Below are 12,206 nucleotides of genomic sequence, written 5' to 3' on the forward strand. Positions count from 1 at the left end.
GTCCTTGAAGCCAAACTTTGCATTGCAAGCCCCATCAACAGGATCCTAGAGGATGACGCAGGCCCTTACATCACAGCCTTGCTGCATCTTGGAACTGATGCATTGCTTCGACTGCATGACACATCTTCGACATGGATCTCCGCAATGCTCAACAAACCAAGATTTAAGGTATTCTGTTCAGGTGACCTGACTGGATCCCTGTGGCCAGCCTGTGCTCCATCTTGGTCAGCCTGAACTTGTGATTTTATCCTCGTCTGGTACAACCAGATATCCACAGTTGGTGCTTTTTGCTTTTTGGCACTATTTTCACTAAAATATTCAAATCTTTAAAATTGCATATCTCCAATTCTACTGATTGGAATTTGTTGTTTTGGTCTTGTTTTATTTATTGAATAAAGTTCTGTCTTTCTAACCTGATGTGGGATCCATTTTGTGTGGTGTTCTCACTTTATTACTGTTTGAAGTGCTGCACAAAATACTTTAGAGAAATACTTTAGACATTGCCTCTATGTTAAGCCTGACTGATCTGTGCCAACCTACTGTCGGATTGAGCACAGGTTAATTTAGGGTTGGTTTGTGCCTCACCCTGACAAGGATGGTGTTTGCTGCTTGATCAGGGCCCACACCCTGGTCAACCAATAACACAGTTTTTCACACCTTGGTGTCATGGAAAGGCAGTAATTAACCTAGAGAGACATTGACAATTTATTTATCAGCCTTCCTAGAAGGGATCCAAATGGGACAACCCTCCACCAAAAGTGCACTCTAACAATATGGCATAATATTCTTATGGAAATAAACATGGAAAACCATTTTAGTATTTTATTGAAAAGGTGGTTAAATGAAGAAAGTGAATTGTATGAATATAGTTATACCAATTATGGAAAATCTGTCCACAGCAAGTAACTTGTAGTTACTGATACATTTGTTAATGATGTTTGTGTTGTTTTACTCCTCACCTTAATGATGTTTGTGTTGTTTTACCCTTCATCCCACCCCCCAAATTATTTTGCTTGCCTCATGTACTGTATAGTATTATGACATCCAGAAATAATAAAAGAATAATAAATATAAGTTCCAAACCAAGTTCACAGATATGAAAAATTCTACCCAACTATAGCAAAATGTATAAAGACAACCTATAGAGTAAAAAGGAGAACAGCCGTAATTGTTTTTACAAAAAAGTTAAAGGGAATAATCATTACTATAGAAATGTATGTAAACCTATGATAGCCAATAGGAAATGGTTAAAAGTCAGAAAGTCTTGAAGTGATACTGTGGATACTTGCAAGTGCACACAGTTGTATGGGGCATGGGGTTTGTTCTAGCAAAAAAAGTTGTCTTAGGACTGGCACATTTTTTTGCCACTCAGTCCTATTGACAAGGAACTGTACTGAAGGCTAATGCTTAATTTAGGTTGAAGCACATGTGAAAACTAGGCAGGTTGTTTTTTTCTGGGCAGGTGTTGAAAACTTTTCGCCCAGCACTTAGATGGGCCACTCATAGCTATTAGGCAGTAAGGCTTTACCACTGGTCCTGATGGCATACCTTTGGATACATCTCACGGGTATCCACCGGAACTGCTCATGATTGCTTGACAACTTTGAATACTACTAATTTAGGCAGTTTCCTAAAGCTACCCCTCCCTGTCCTAAAACCTACCTAGCCCTGTCCTAAAAAGTACCCCTATGAATATGCACCATTTAAGCAATGGACAAAGAGATAGCAATGGACCACTCAGTCTTCTTTTCCACTTGCAGGTTGTGTGACAGAACCACACATGGCAGAACCACGGATGGCTTAACAATGCGATCAGAACCACAACCACATCTTTACCACACATGCCTTTACCAGGAATTTTGTTGTAAAAGCATGCTGAGTAAAGGTATATTTGGTAACGCCATGTGTGGTTGTGTGATACAACCCCTCCCGCCCCCTCGCCCGTGCCCTACACCATAAAATCTACCCTATCCTAAAAACTACCCCCGACTTCCTGCCCATGCCCTAAACCCTAAAAGCTACCAAGCCCTGTCTTAAAAACGACCTGGGCCCCATGCCCCTGCCCTAAATCCTAAAACCTATCATATCCTAAAAACTGCCCCACCCTGTCCTAAAAACTACTCCAACCTCCACCCTAAACCCAAAAACTCTAAAAACCTACCCTGTTCTAGAATCTAGAATCCTGTCCTAAAAACTACCCTGACCACCCCCTGCCCTAAATCCTAAAACCTACCTGGTCCTAAAAACTACCCACCCTTACCTATCCTGTCCTAAAAACTACCCTGACTGTCTGCCCTAAATGCTACCTCGCCCTGTTCTTAAACCTACCCTGCCCTGTCCTAAAAAGTACCCTGACTCCCCACCACTGCCCAAACCCTAAAATCTACCTCACCCTGTCCTAAAAACTACCCCAACCCCCCCACCCTGAACCCTAAAACCTACCCACCCTGTCCTAAAACGTCCCCACACTGAACTCTAAAGCCTACCCTGCACTGTCCTTAAAAATCCCCCCACCCTCCCCAGCCACACTTACCGGGGCATTTTTCTCCTGGCTGTTCCCACTGTGTGCCTGGACCACACACATGCATGGTGCCTTACCCATATATTTGCGTGGTTCAGGCAAGCGTGGAAATGCTTGTGTGGCTACACTACGCGGCGGCGTAGAAAAGTGTGTTTCTGGCACTTGTAGGCATAGGTCTTAGAGTAGATGTATTTCACTTTCAAGCATTTTCCTTTGTAGGTCTCTGTATTTTCTGGGACTCATTTGACACTAAACCACCTAGGTTCCAGACATTGGAAGCTGGCAGACAGGTAGTTCACATTTGCAGTGCGCAACTGTTTCTAACTGTAGAGCAGGAAGCTGTCTTTCCTAGCTCTTGTTAGACATGTTCAATGAATTGGAGCTCTTCTCAGCTTCTCTAACCCCGACAGTCAGAAATTCCCTCTTGATTCACAAATGGTACCAGGTTCGCTAGGACCATGTTGTAATTTATCAGGGGGATTCTTATCTTACTAGGGCAAATTTTAAGCCGTCATAGCACCACACTTAGCATTTCCCAAAGACTACCAACACCCCTTATGACATCCATTTTCTGGAATATTGATTTCAGGCAACTAAATTTGCCTACTGAATTCCTTCTATTACCATACCCTTTCTACCTGGACCTCGCTCGCCCTTTATTCACTTCCTTGATAAATCAAAGAAGAGATCATATGTCAGTCAGAGATACAGGGAGAAATCACCCATGGACCCAGTGGAATGACCTGTAATTCCAGGTACAGTAGACCTACCTTTAGGCTTATTATCACCTTGATCGGTCTTCTTGGGTGTATCTCTTTTCCCAGAAAATTAATGCATTGTATTTAATAAAGTACATGTCTCTGTTTAGTAATGCTCCCACTCAAAAGGGCGGTCGCAAATCAGCCTGCCAGTGTTTCAGTGTTTAGAAAAAAATAGCATGTATTTTGTGAAGTGTTGCATATAATGTTCATGGAAAAGGTGGTTGTCACATTCTAATAATTCCATACAGTGCATATATTTAATCCGGAAATGTTTTGGGCATTTATGTGAGGCAGACAGTGTTTGTGTAGCCAGTAGTACATAATTCTATAACATTTGTGTTGTTTTACAGTTGGCTGCTCGTATTCTGGAAGCGCACCAAAATGTGGCACACCTGCCGCTCGTTGAAGCAAAATTACGTTTTATCCAGGCATGGCAGTCACTGCCAGAGTTCGGTTTAACATACTATACTGTAAGGTAACTATGACTGAAAAATGCACAAGTTTTACAGAGGCCATTTCTATAAAAAGTTTATTTCATGCAATTTCTCTTAAAGCGTTAATTCTCATCTTTAATCTTTTATATGCCTTTGCTTCTGTATCCATCTGGATATACTAATACATTTAGGCCCATATTTATACTCTGTTTGTGCCGAATTTGCGTCATTTTTTACGCAAATTTGGCGCAAATGTATCGCCATGTTTATATTCTGACGCTAGACACGTCTAATGTCAAAATTTTGGCGTTTGCACAATTTTTTCAATGCGTGAACCTACCTTGCGTCAATGAGATGCAAAGTAGGAGCTCCCATCCAAAAAATTTGCTATCCCCATAGCGCCATATTTAGCGCCATGCTAAAATGAGGTATGGGTGGGAGGCAGGGCTAAATAATGGAGCTAAGCTTGCTTAGCACCATTATTTAATGCCTGGGTCAGACCAGGTGTTAGGGGACCTGTGGACCCATTTTCATGTTTAGATAACATGGAATGGGTCCACAGGTGTTACCCCAAGCTCCAGGAACACACCCACCGACACCAGAGGGTCACCAGAGGATGGGGGAGCCCATCCCAGGTAAGTAGGGTAAGTATAGGTAAGTATTTTTTCATTATTTTTTAAAGTGCCAACGGGGGCCCTAACGTGAGCACCCCTGCATTGCACAGGGTGCAATGGCCATGCCCATGGGAACTTGTCCCCTGTGCTGGCCATTGGGGTGGTGGGCCCGGCTCCTGTCTTTCTTCCTAAGACAGGAGTCATGTTTTTGGTGGTTGTGCGCCAGGAAATGGCTCTAGTCTGGTTAGCATAATTTTTTGAGGCACAACCTCCTCCTCTACCGCCACCGAAACCCAGCTAGCGTTTTTCAGTACGCTAGCCAGGCCTTACCGCCGGCTTTCAATGTTCTATAAATGAGACACCCGGCATGAGTCTGAGAATGGCGCAAGCCGGTGGTAAAGTTTTTGATGCAAAACTGCATTAGTGCAGTTTTGCACCAAAAACTATAAATATGGGCCTTAGTCCTCCTTTCCTTCAGGCGCATTCTGTCAGATAAGTACCGGATGGCTCTCAACAATTAGTCTTTTTCTCCCAAGCTCCAGTTGAGGTGGGCGTGGTCCAGACGTTCTCTTTTTCATGCCTTTTCTGTCAACAAGACATTAGCTTTAATATTCTCTTGCCTCAACCGCTTTATTTGCTGACAACTTATAAGAAATGTCATTCTTTTTAAGGCCCTCCCCTGGAAGTGACCTGAAAGTTTTGAGCCTGTAGTGCCCTAGTGTGAGTGTATCCATTGAAAGACTGGTTACCCTGTGATTCTGTGTTCCCCACAGAGCATTGTTATAGCTGCTCATTGGTGGCTTGACATATTTCACCATGCCAAATCCACTACAGTTCATGCTCAGGAAGCAAAAGAGGCCTGGCAATCCAATTTGAGTGATCCCTTATTTTTGACAGAGCCACTTCGAGAGCTAAAAAGTAGGTGGGAGCTATACCAAAGGAAATTTCAAAGTGCACCTAACACTGGAGCCTGAACCACCGTGCTAGCTGGTCTTCATTTGCCTACAACACAATTTATGTGTGTATAACAATCAAGGTGACTAGGTCTTCATGGATTCCCTTCCAGTGTTTGCACTGAGAGCTAAACCAATTGAGTACTGGAGTTCCCATTTAGGAAAAGGTTACTAGCACAGCCAATAGGACCATAGTCAGGCCTCCTATAAACATCATCCCATCCTCTGTGACAGGAATTGAAGAACCATCACCTTGGTTAGCTGCATGGATAGTACTGATGCTTGAGCCCACTCCGGTCACCTCAAGCACTTGTGTTACTCCAAGAATAAGTAAAAACTGGCTGTCACAGATTACTATGTCCTTGATATTGTGTGTTTATGTGTGTGTGTGTGTAGGGAGAGGTGTGTGTGTATATACAAATGTACTGCAAGAACAGGTAGACTGACCAGAAGATGACGTTGGTTTGGTCCTTGAGAGTTCTTCTTAGCTGGGGACACACAATCTAGAACATAAGTTATGATGGGTGGTAGGTATTTTGCCTAGAAGAGGATAATCACTTCCTGCACAAAAACAATTCTCCTTGTAATGCAGACACTCTTGCTCCATGGTACAAAGTTGCCTGGGTTGGCGCTAGGCTGCCTGAATTGCACCAGTGCTATGAGAGTACATGTGGCACATTTCTGTTCTCTGACTTTCACGATGCTCAACAAGTTGCCTTGCTACAGTGCATTGCTTAAAAGGTTAGTAAATTCAGCCTTCAAATTATTATAACTTAATATTATGACTTGCACACATCCATACACAGTGTACTCATCATGGTAGCCACACTAGAATAAATAAGACTAAATAAAGTTATATTAGTTTAAAGGTGGTGCATAAATTATAAATTTAATGTATGACTGTACCTGAAGAATTTCTAATGTTTGTGTTTTTTAAGTTTGGTGTGTATTGAAGGGATGAATACACTTTTCTAACTGTAACAAAGGTTTAACCTTTATTTATTGAATGTAAAATTGTGTTTATTTTTCTGAAACATTTCTTTTTAATCATACAGTTTACTGTGGTGGAGTGTTATTAAGTGGAGTGTGGTACTGTACAGTATAGTAGACTGTTGTAAAGTGTACTGTTGTACAGTATAGTGACATATAGTGGAGTAGAGTGGTTTGTGGTACAGTGGAGCGGTGTAGAGTGGAGTGTTCCACAGTTTAGTACAGTGTAGTGGCATAGATTGCTGTGTAGTGTAGTGTAGTAGTCTGGAGTGGAGTGGTGTAGAGTGGAGTGATGTACAATAGAATAGCGTACAGTGGAGTGGCAAAGAGTGGAGTGGCATAGAATGGAGTGAGGTAGAGTGAGATAACATACAGTGGAGCAGTGTAGAGTGGAGCGGCGTACAGTGGAGTGGCATGGAGTGAGTACAGTGGAGTGCCATACAATAGCGTAGCATAGAGTGGAGTGGTGTAGAGTGGAATAGTGTGTAGTGGAGTGTCGTACACTGGAGTGTCGTACACTGGAGTGTCGTACACTGGAGTGTCATAGAGTATAGTGGTATAGACTGGAATAGCTTACAGTGGTGTTGCATACAATAGAATAGTTTAGAGTGGATCATCATAGAGGGGACTAATGTTGAGTGGTGTAAGGTGGGGTAGAGTGGGGTAGATTGAAGTGGGATAGAGTAAAGTGGTGTACAGTGGAGTGGTGTACAATGGAGTGGTATATAGTGGAATAGCATAGAGTGGAGTGCTATATAGTGGTGTTGAACACAGTGGAATACTGTAGAGTGGTTTGACGTACGGTCTAGTGGTGTACAGTTCAGTATCATACAGTAGTGTGTTAGAGCAGATTGGTGTACAGTGGAATAGCATCCAGTGGAGTGGTGTACAGTGCAATAGCATAGAGTGAAATAGTATATTGTGTAATGGTCTAGCCGTGACTGGCATAGAGTGGAGTGAGGTACAGTGTAGTGGTGTAGACTAGAATAGTGTGGAGTGGCATAGAGTAGAGTGGCGTACACTGGAGTGACATACAGTGAAATACTGTACACTTAAGTGGGGTAGAGTGGAGTGGTGTAGAGTGGAAACGCATTACTATGGAGTGCCGTACAGTAGAGTGACATAGAGTAGAGTGAGGTACAGTGTAGTGGTGGGCAGTGGAATGGCATAGATTGGAGCACCATAAAGTGGTATGGCATAGAGTGGAGTGTTGTAGAGTGGAATACTGTATAATGGAGTGTTGTAGAGTGAAGTGGAGTATGGTGTAGTGGGGTAGACTGTAGTGGCATACAGTGTAATGGGGAGTAGTATAGAGTGCCCCTTCTAGAGTGGAGCCAGAATAGCATAGAGTGTATTGGCGTAGAGTGGGGTGGTGTAGAGTGGTGTGGCATACACTGAAGTAGCATACAGGGGAGTAGTGGAGAGTGGAATAGCGTTGAGTGTTACTAGTGTACAGTACATTGACATAGATTAGAGTTGCATATAGCGAAATAGCGTACAGTAGAGTGGCGTAGAATGGAGTGTCGTACAGTGGAATAGTGTAGAGTGCAGTAGGATAGAGTAGCCATATTGTGGATTGTTGTGGTGCGGCATACAGTGTAGTGGGGTAGAGTGTAGTGAGACAGAGTGTAGTGGTGTACAGTGGAATAACATATATTAGATTGACATGGAGTGGCACAGGATGAAATTGCACAGAATGAAGTGTAGTACAGTGGAGTTCAGTACAGTGGAATAGTGTAGAGTGTATTGGCAAATAGTGTAGTAGCATACAATGGAGTGGTGTAGACTGGAATGTTGTACAGTTGAGCAGCATATATTGGAATAGCATACATAGGAACAGGGTACAGTACATTGGCATACACTGGAGTGTGTTAGAATGGAGTGGCATACATTTGAATAGAGTAGAGTAGCATACAGTGGTTTGGCATAGAGTGGGGTGGCATACAGTAGAGTGTTGTAGAGTGAAGTGGCATAGAGTGGAGTGAGGTTCACTGTAGTGGCATACAGTGGAAAGCACTGGCACTGGTGTGGCATATAGTGGACTAGCATACAGAGTGGGGTAGAGTTGAGTGGATTGTGTGGAATAGCATAAAGTGGTGTATAGTGGAGGAAGGTGCAGTGTAGTGACGTACAGTGGAAAAGCTGAGACTGGAGTGACATAGACTGGAGTGTTGTAGCAAGGAATGCCATTGAGTGGAGTGTTGTAGAGTACAGGAGGTTACAGTGTAATGGGGTACACTGTAGTGGCATACAGTGGAGACTCGTACAGTCGAGTGGTGTAGGGAGGGGAATAATGTTAACTGTTACTGGCCTACAGTGTAGGTAAATAAGTGGAGTGGCATACTATGGAATTCGTATAGTAGAGTGGCCTAGAATGGCATGTTGTACAGTGGAATAGGGTAGAGTGTAGTAGGATAGAGTGCTAATAGGTAGAGAAATGTATTCATGGTTTTCTACATATTTTTACAGCAGTTTGGGGGAGAACTGTGCATTAAAAAAAATATATATATTTTTAAGTATCACAGTAGTTTGCAGGTATCATCGCCGTACTCCATAGATATTTTACTGATGATTTACATATGTTAAATAAGGAAAATACACTAAAGTACATTATATTTATAAAATATGAGTTGCAACACTGTTTCTTTAATTTTTGTAAGTGATTTTTTTTTTTTTTTTTTTTGGGTACCTTGGTACTCCCAAGGCAGTGCAGTGGTATTCCATACATTAAAAAAAAATATATAGAAACTATTAAATATTTTTCCCTACCTAATACCACTCTATTAAAGTGGTAATAAGCTAGGGAGGAAGTAAAAACCCTAATATTTACCTGTATCTAAGGAGAAAACACAGAAAACAGTGTACCTAAAAACAGCATGCCTGCCTTTAACTTTTATAAAGGCAGTCATTAGCCAATCACATTATGACTTGTCATCGCTATGTAACAAGGTACCTCCTCCACAGCCATGATGTAATATATATATATATATATATATATATATATATATATATATATATATATATATATATCTCTGTTAGGAGAGGAGTGAAATAGTGGGTCCTTTCCCATTTTAGCTCCCATAGGAAATGTTTTAGAAAGATAGAGCAAAAAAACCCTAAACAGATTACACTAAAGTAGACCCTTCCTCAGAACCTCTGACATTTTAAATTTGGTGTAAGTCGAGTCAGAAGTTTTTGAGATATTAGTGTTTAAAAAAAAAAAAAAAAAGGAGCTGGGTGCAATTTAAATGGGTAACACTCAGCCATTTAAAAATCACAAGTCTGTCTTCTGTTCTGTCAACCATATTTTAAAAGTTTTGGGGCGGAAGAATGTAATTGGTAACCTTCTTGAAACTCACAAGTTTTGCGCCATGATAATTACCCACCACTGCTCCACATTGAAATCTTTTAAAATTTTCCCTGGGTCCTCTAACTTCCCAGGGACTGTTGCTCTACATTTAGCTCACACCTGGGAAACACCAAAGCCCTGGGAATAATAGACAAGTGAAAATAAGCACTGATGCACACTATAGAACATTGTCTCTAGGGCCCCCCTCCACCCTGAGAACTGTGAATAACACAATGCTCTACATTGATTATGCTCATTTGAACGGCCAAAGACCTGGTAGGATTGCTCTACACCACCATGCACTCCCTGTTTCTAGGAGGAGAGGGTAGCATAGCAAGCTGTTCCCCATCCAAGCTAACTGTGGCTGCTAGCTCCTGAACCAACCCAAAGAAGCATAGCTGGGCATATCCCCTGTGGCCCTCAACCAGCAGTGGTTTTAGGTGCCCACTGGGATGTAAGAAAAAAAGATGAAGCACCTGAAAGCCCATGAACAAGGAGCTGACTGCCAGAAGCCCATCAAAGCAATTGCCTTGAGGTGCATCTGCTGTGTTAGAGACTTGTGCAATCAAGCCCAGAGGGCTCTCAAAATGTGCATAATTAGCTTCTAATACCCCAGAGAGGGCGTGCACCACAAATATGATATAAAGTGTATTTATGGCTGACAGGACTGCAGCAGGCCCTTAAATGAATTTCCCATTGGCGCGGTCTAAGTCTGCTTGTGGGCTGAATTGATGACGTTGTTCATATTAGCTTTAAAGACTTGTGGGCCTGAGCCTTTTAGCCTCATGCCTCAGATGTGCAGGGGCCTTTTGTTTGTCGATCCTAAGGCTGCTTTGCATCATGTAATACTTTATGAAAATTGTCAACAATAGCACTGATATAGTGCTGTTAGTACTATCTAGAAATGGCATTCAATAATATCTTAATTGGTTTTAATGTTGTTTGCATTGAGTAGTAATGACATATTTCTGCTTTTATGGTGGACAGTCAGTAGGCCTGAATTTATTCGTATTTGTACCCCATAATATAGTGTTTAGCAAAAAGAAAACCACAATTTAAAAAGTGAGTTATGATTCTAGCAGAGTATCACTAAACCAATTAAATTTGACAGAAATCCTTAGCTATGCACACAATGCATGTCATAAATCATGCCACTTGCAATCTTTTTATCTTAATTGCTATTTTGTTTCTTCCTGTACCTTTACCAAATTGATCTTTTTGAGCATGGCTGGTGGCACAGTTATAGCATGCATGTATTATTAACCCTTGCTGGTCAGTTCCAGTGAATTGATGAGTTTGAGCCAGAACCATGACTCGCGTTTTACTGTTCTTTTCAGTGAACTTAGATAGACAGACAGATATGCAGCAGTTCGTCACAGTTCATATGCACTTTCCATTGAAAAGTTTTTTTGGGGATTTGCTTAAAACTTTTGAGCTAGTGTACGGATTTGCAGAGCTTGGCAATCCATCAACTCAGTCTGCTACATTTCAGCATGGCAAGTTTTATGGAGATTCGTCCACAGAAAAAAAGTTAACGGGTGAAAAGTGTATCATTTATTATTTTTCACTTCACATCAACTTACCCTGAGAATATAAATATATATATATATATATATATATGTTCGATGGCATGTGTAGCTGCAGATACACATGCTGTGCATCATCCTGCCATCTAGTGTTGGGCTCTGAGTGTTACAAGTTGTTTTTCTTCGAAGAAGTCTTTTAGGAGTCACGAGACCCAGGGACTTCTCCCTTTCGGCTCCATTGCGCATGGGCGTCGACTCCATCTTAGATTGTTTTCTTTCCGCCATCGGGTTCGGACGTGTTCCTCTTCGCTCCATGTTTCGGTTCGGAAATGATAGTTATCTATCGGAAAATTTGACGGTATTGTTTGCGCTCGGTACCGGGTTAGTGCTAGCACATCGACACAGAAGAAAGAAGAGCTCCGGCAGCCCTTCGGGGCTTCCACTCCTCGGCGGGGCCTGGTCGGCCCGACCGCGTCCATCTTCAAAGCTCATGGAACGGACCCCCTTCCGCTTCTGCCCCAACTGTCACGCTAAGTATCCTTATACAGACCAACACTTGGTCTGTAATCTGTGTTTGTCCCCCGAACACAAAGAGGATACTTGCGAGGCATGTCGGGCATTTCGATCCAAGAAGACACTGCGGGATCGTAGAGCTCGAAGACTTCAGATGGCGTCGACACCGGCCGGACACACCGACGTCGAAGAAGAGGAGACATTCTCCATTCGAGATTCGGACTCTGACGAGTCCGTGAGTGAGCAGTGAAAGACGCAACAAACAGTGAGTAAACCAGCCCCGGCAAAAACTCACACGAAAATCATGAAGGCCAAGGGGACGCCACCGCCGACAGGCCATGGCTTTACCCGAAAACACGGTGACCAAACATCGGCACCGAAAAGGCCTCCCAGCAGCTGAAGACATCCGACTCCGGTCGAGATACCGGCTCCGAACAGACTCGGCACTGAGATACCGGCTCCGACCAGACTCGACACCGAGAGATTGGCACCCCGAAAGCCAAAAAGGTTTCCTCGGAAACGAAAAAGACTGCCGAAAAGGTTTT

The 12,206-nt window shown here is 42.6% G+C and overlaps 1 protein-coding gene across 1 annotated transcript in view; it reads left to right on the forward strand.

The window, feature by feature from the left end:
- The window catches only part of FERMT1 (FERM domain containing kindlin 1), a 219,813-nt gene that overhangs the window by 190,882 nt on the left and 16,725 nt on the right, over positions 1 to 12,206 (forward strand). The window contains exon 13 of the mRNA XM_069234152.1: positions 3,633 to 3,757. Coding sequence (XP_069090253.1) covers positions 3,633 to 3,757 — 125 coding nt within the window. The remainder of the gene's footprint in view (positions 1 to 3,632; positions 3,758 to 12,206) is intronic.

This window comes from Pleurodeles waltl, chromosome 5, assembly GCF_031143425.1.
Source record: "Pleurodeles waltl isolate 20211129_DDA chromosome 5, aPleWal1.hap1.20221129, whole genome shotgun sequence".
Taxonomy (NCBI): Eukaryota; Metazoa; Chordata; class Amphibia; order Caudata; family Salamandridae; genus Pleurodeles; species Pleurodeles waltl.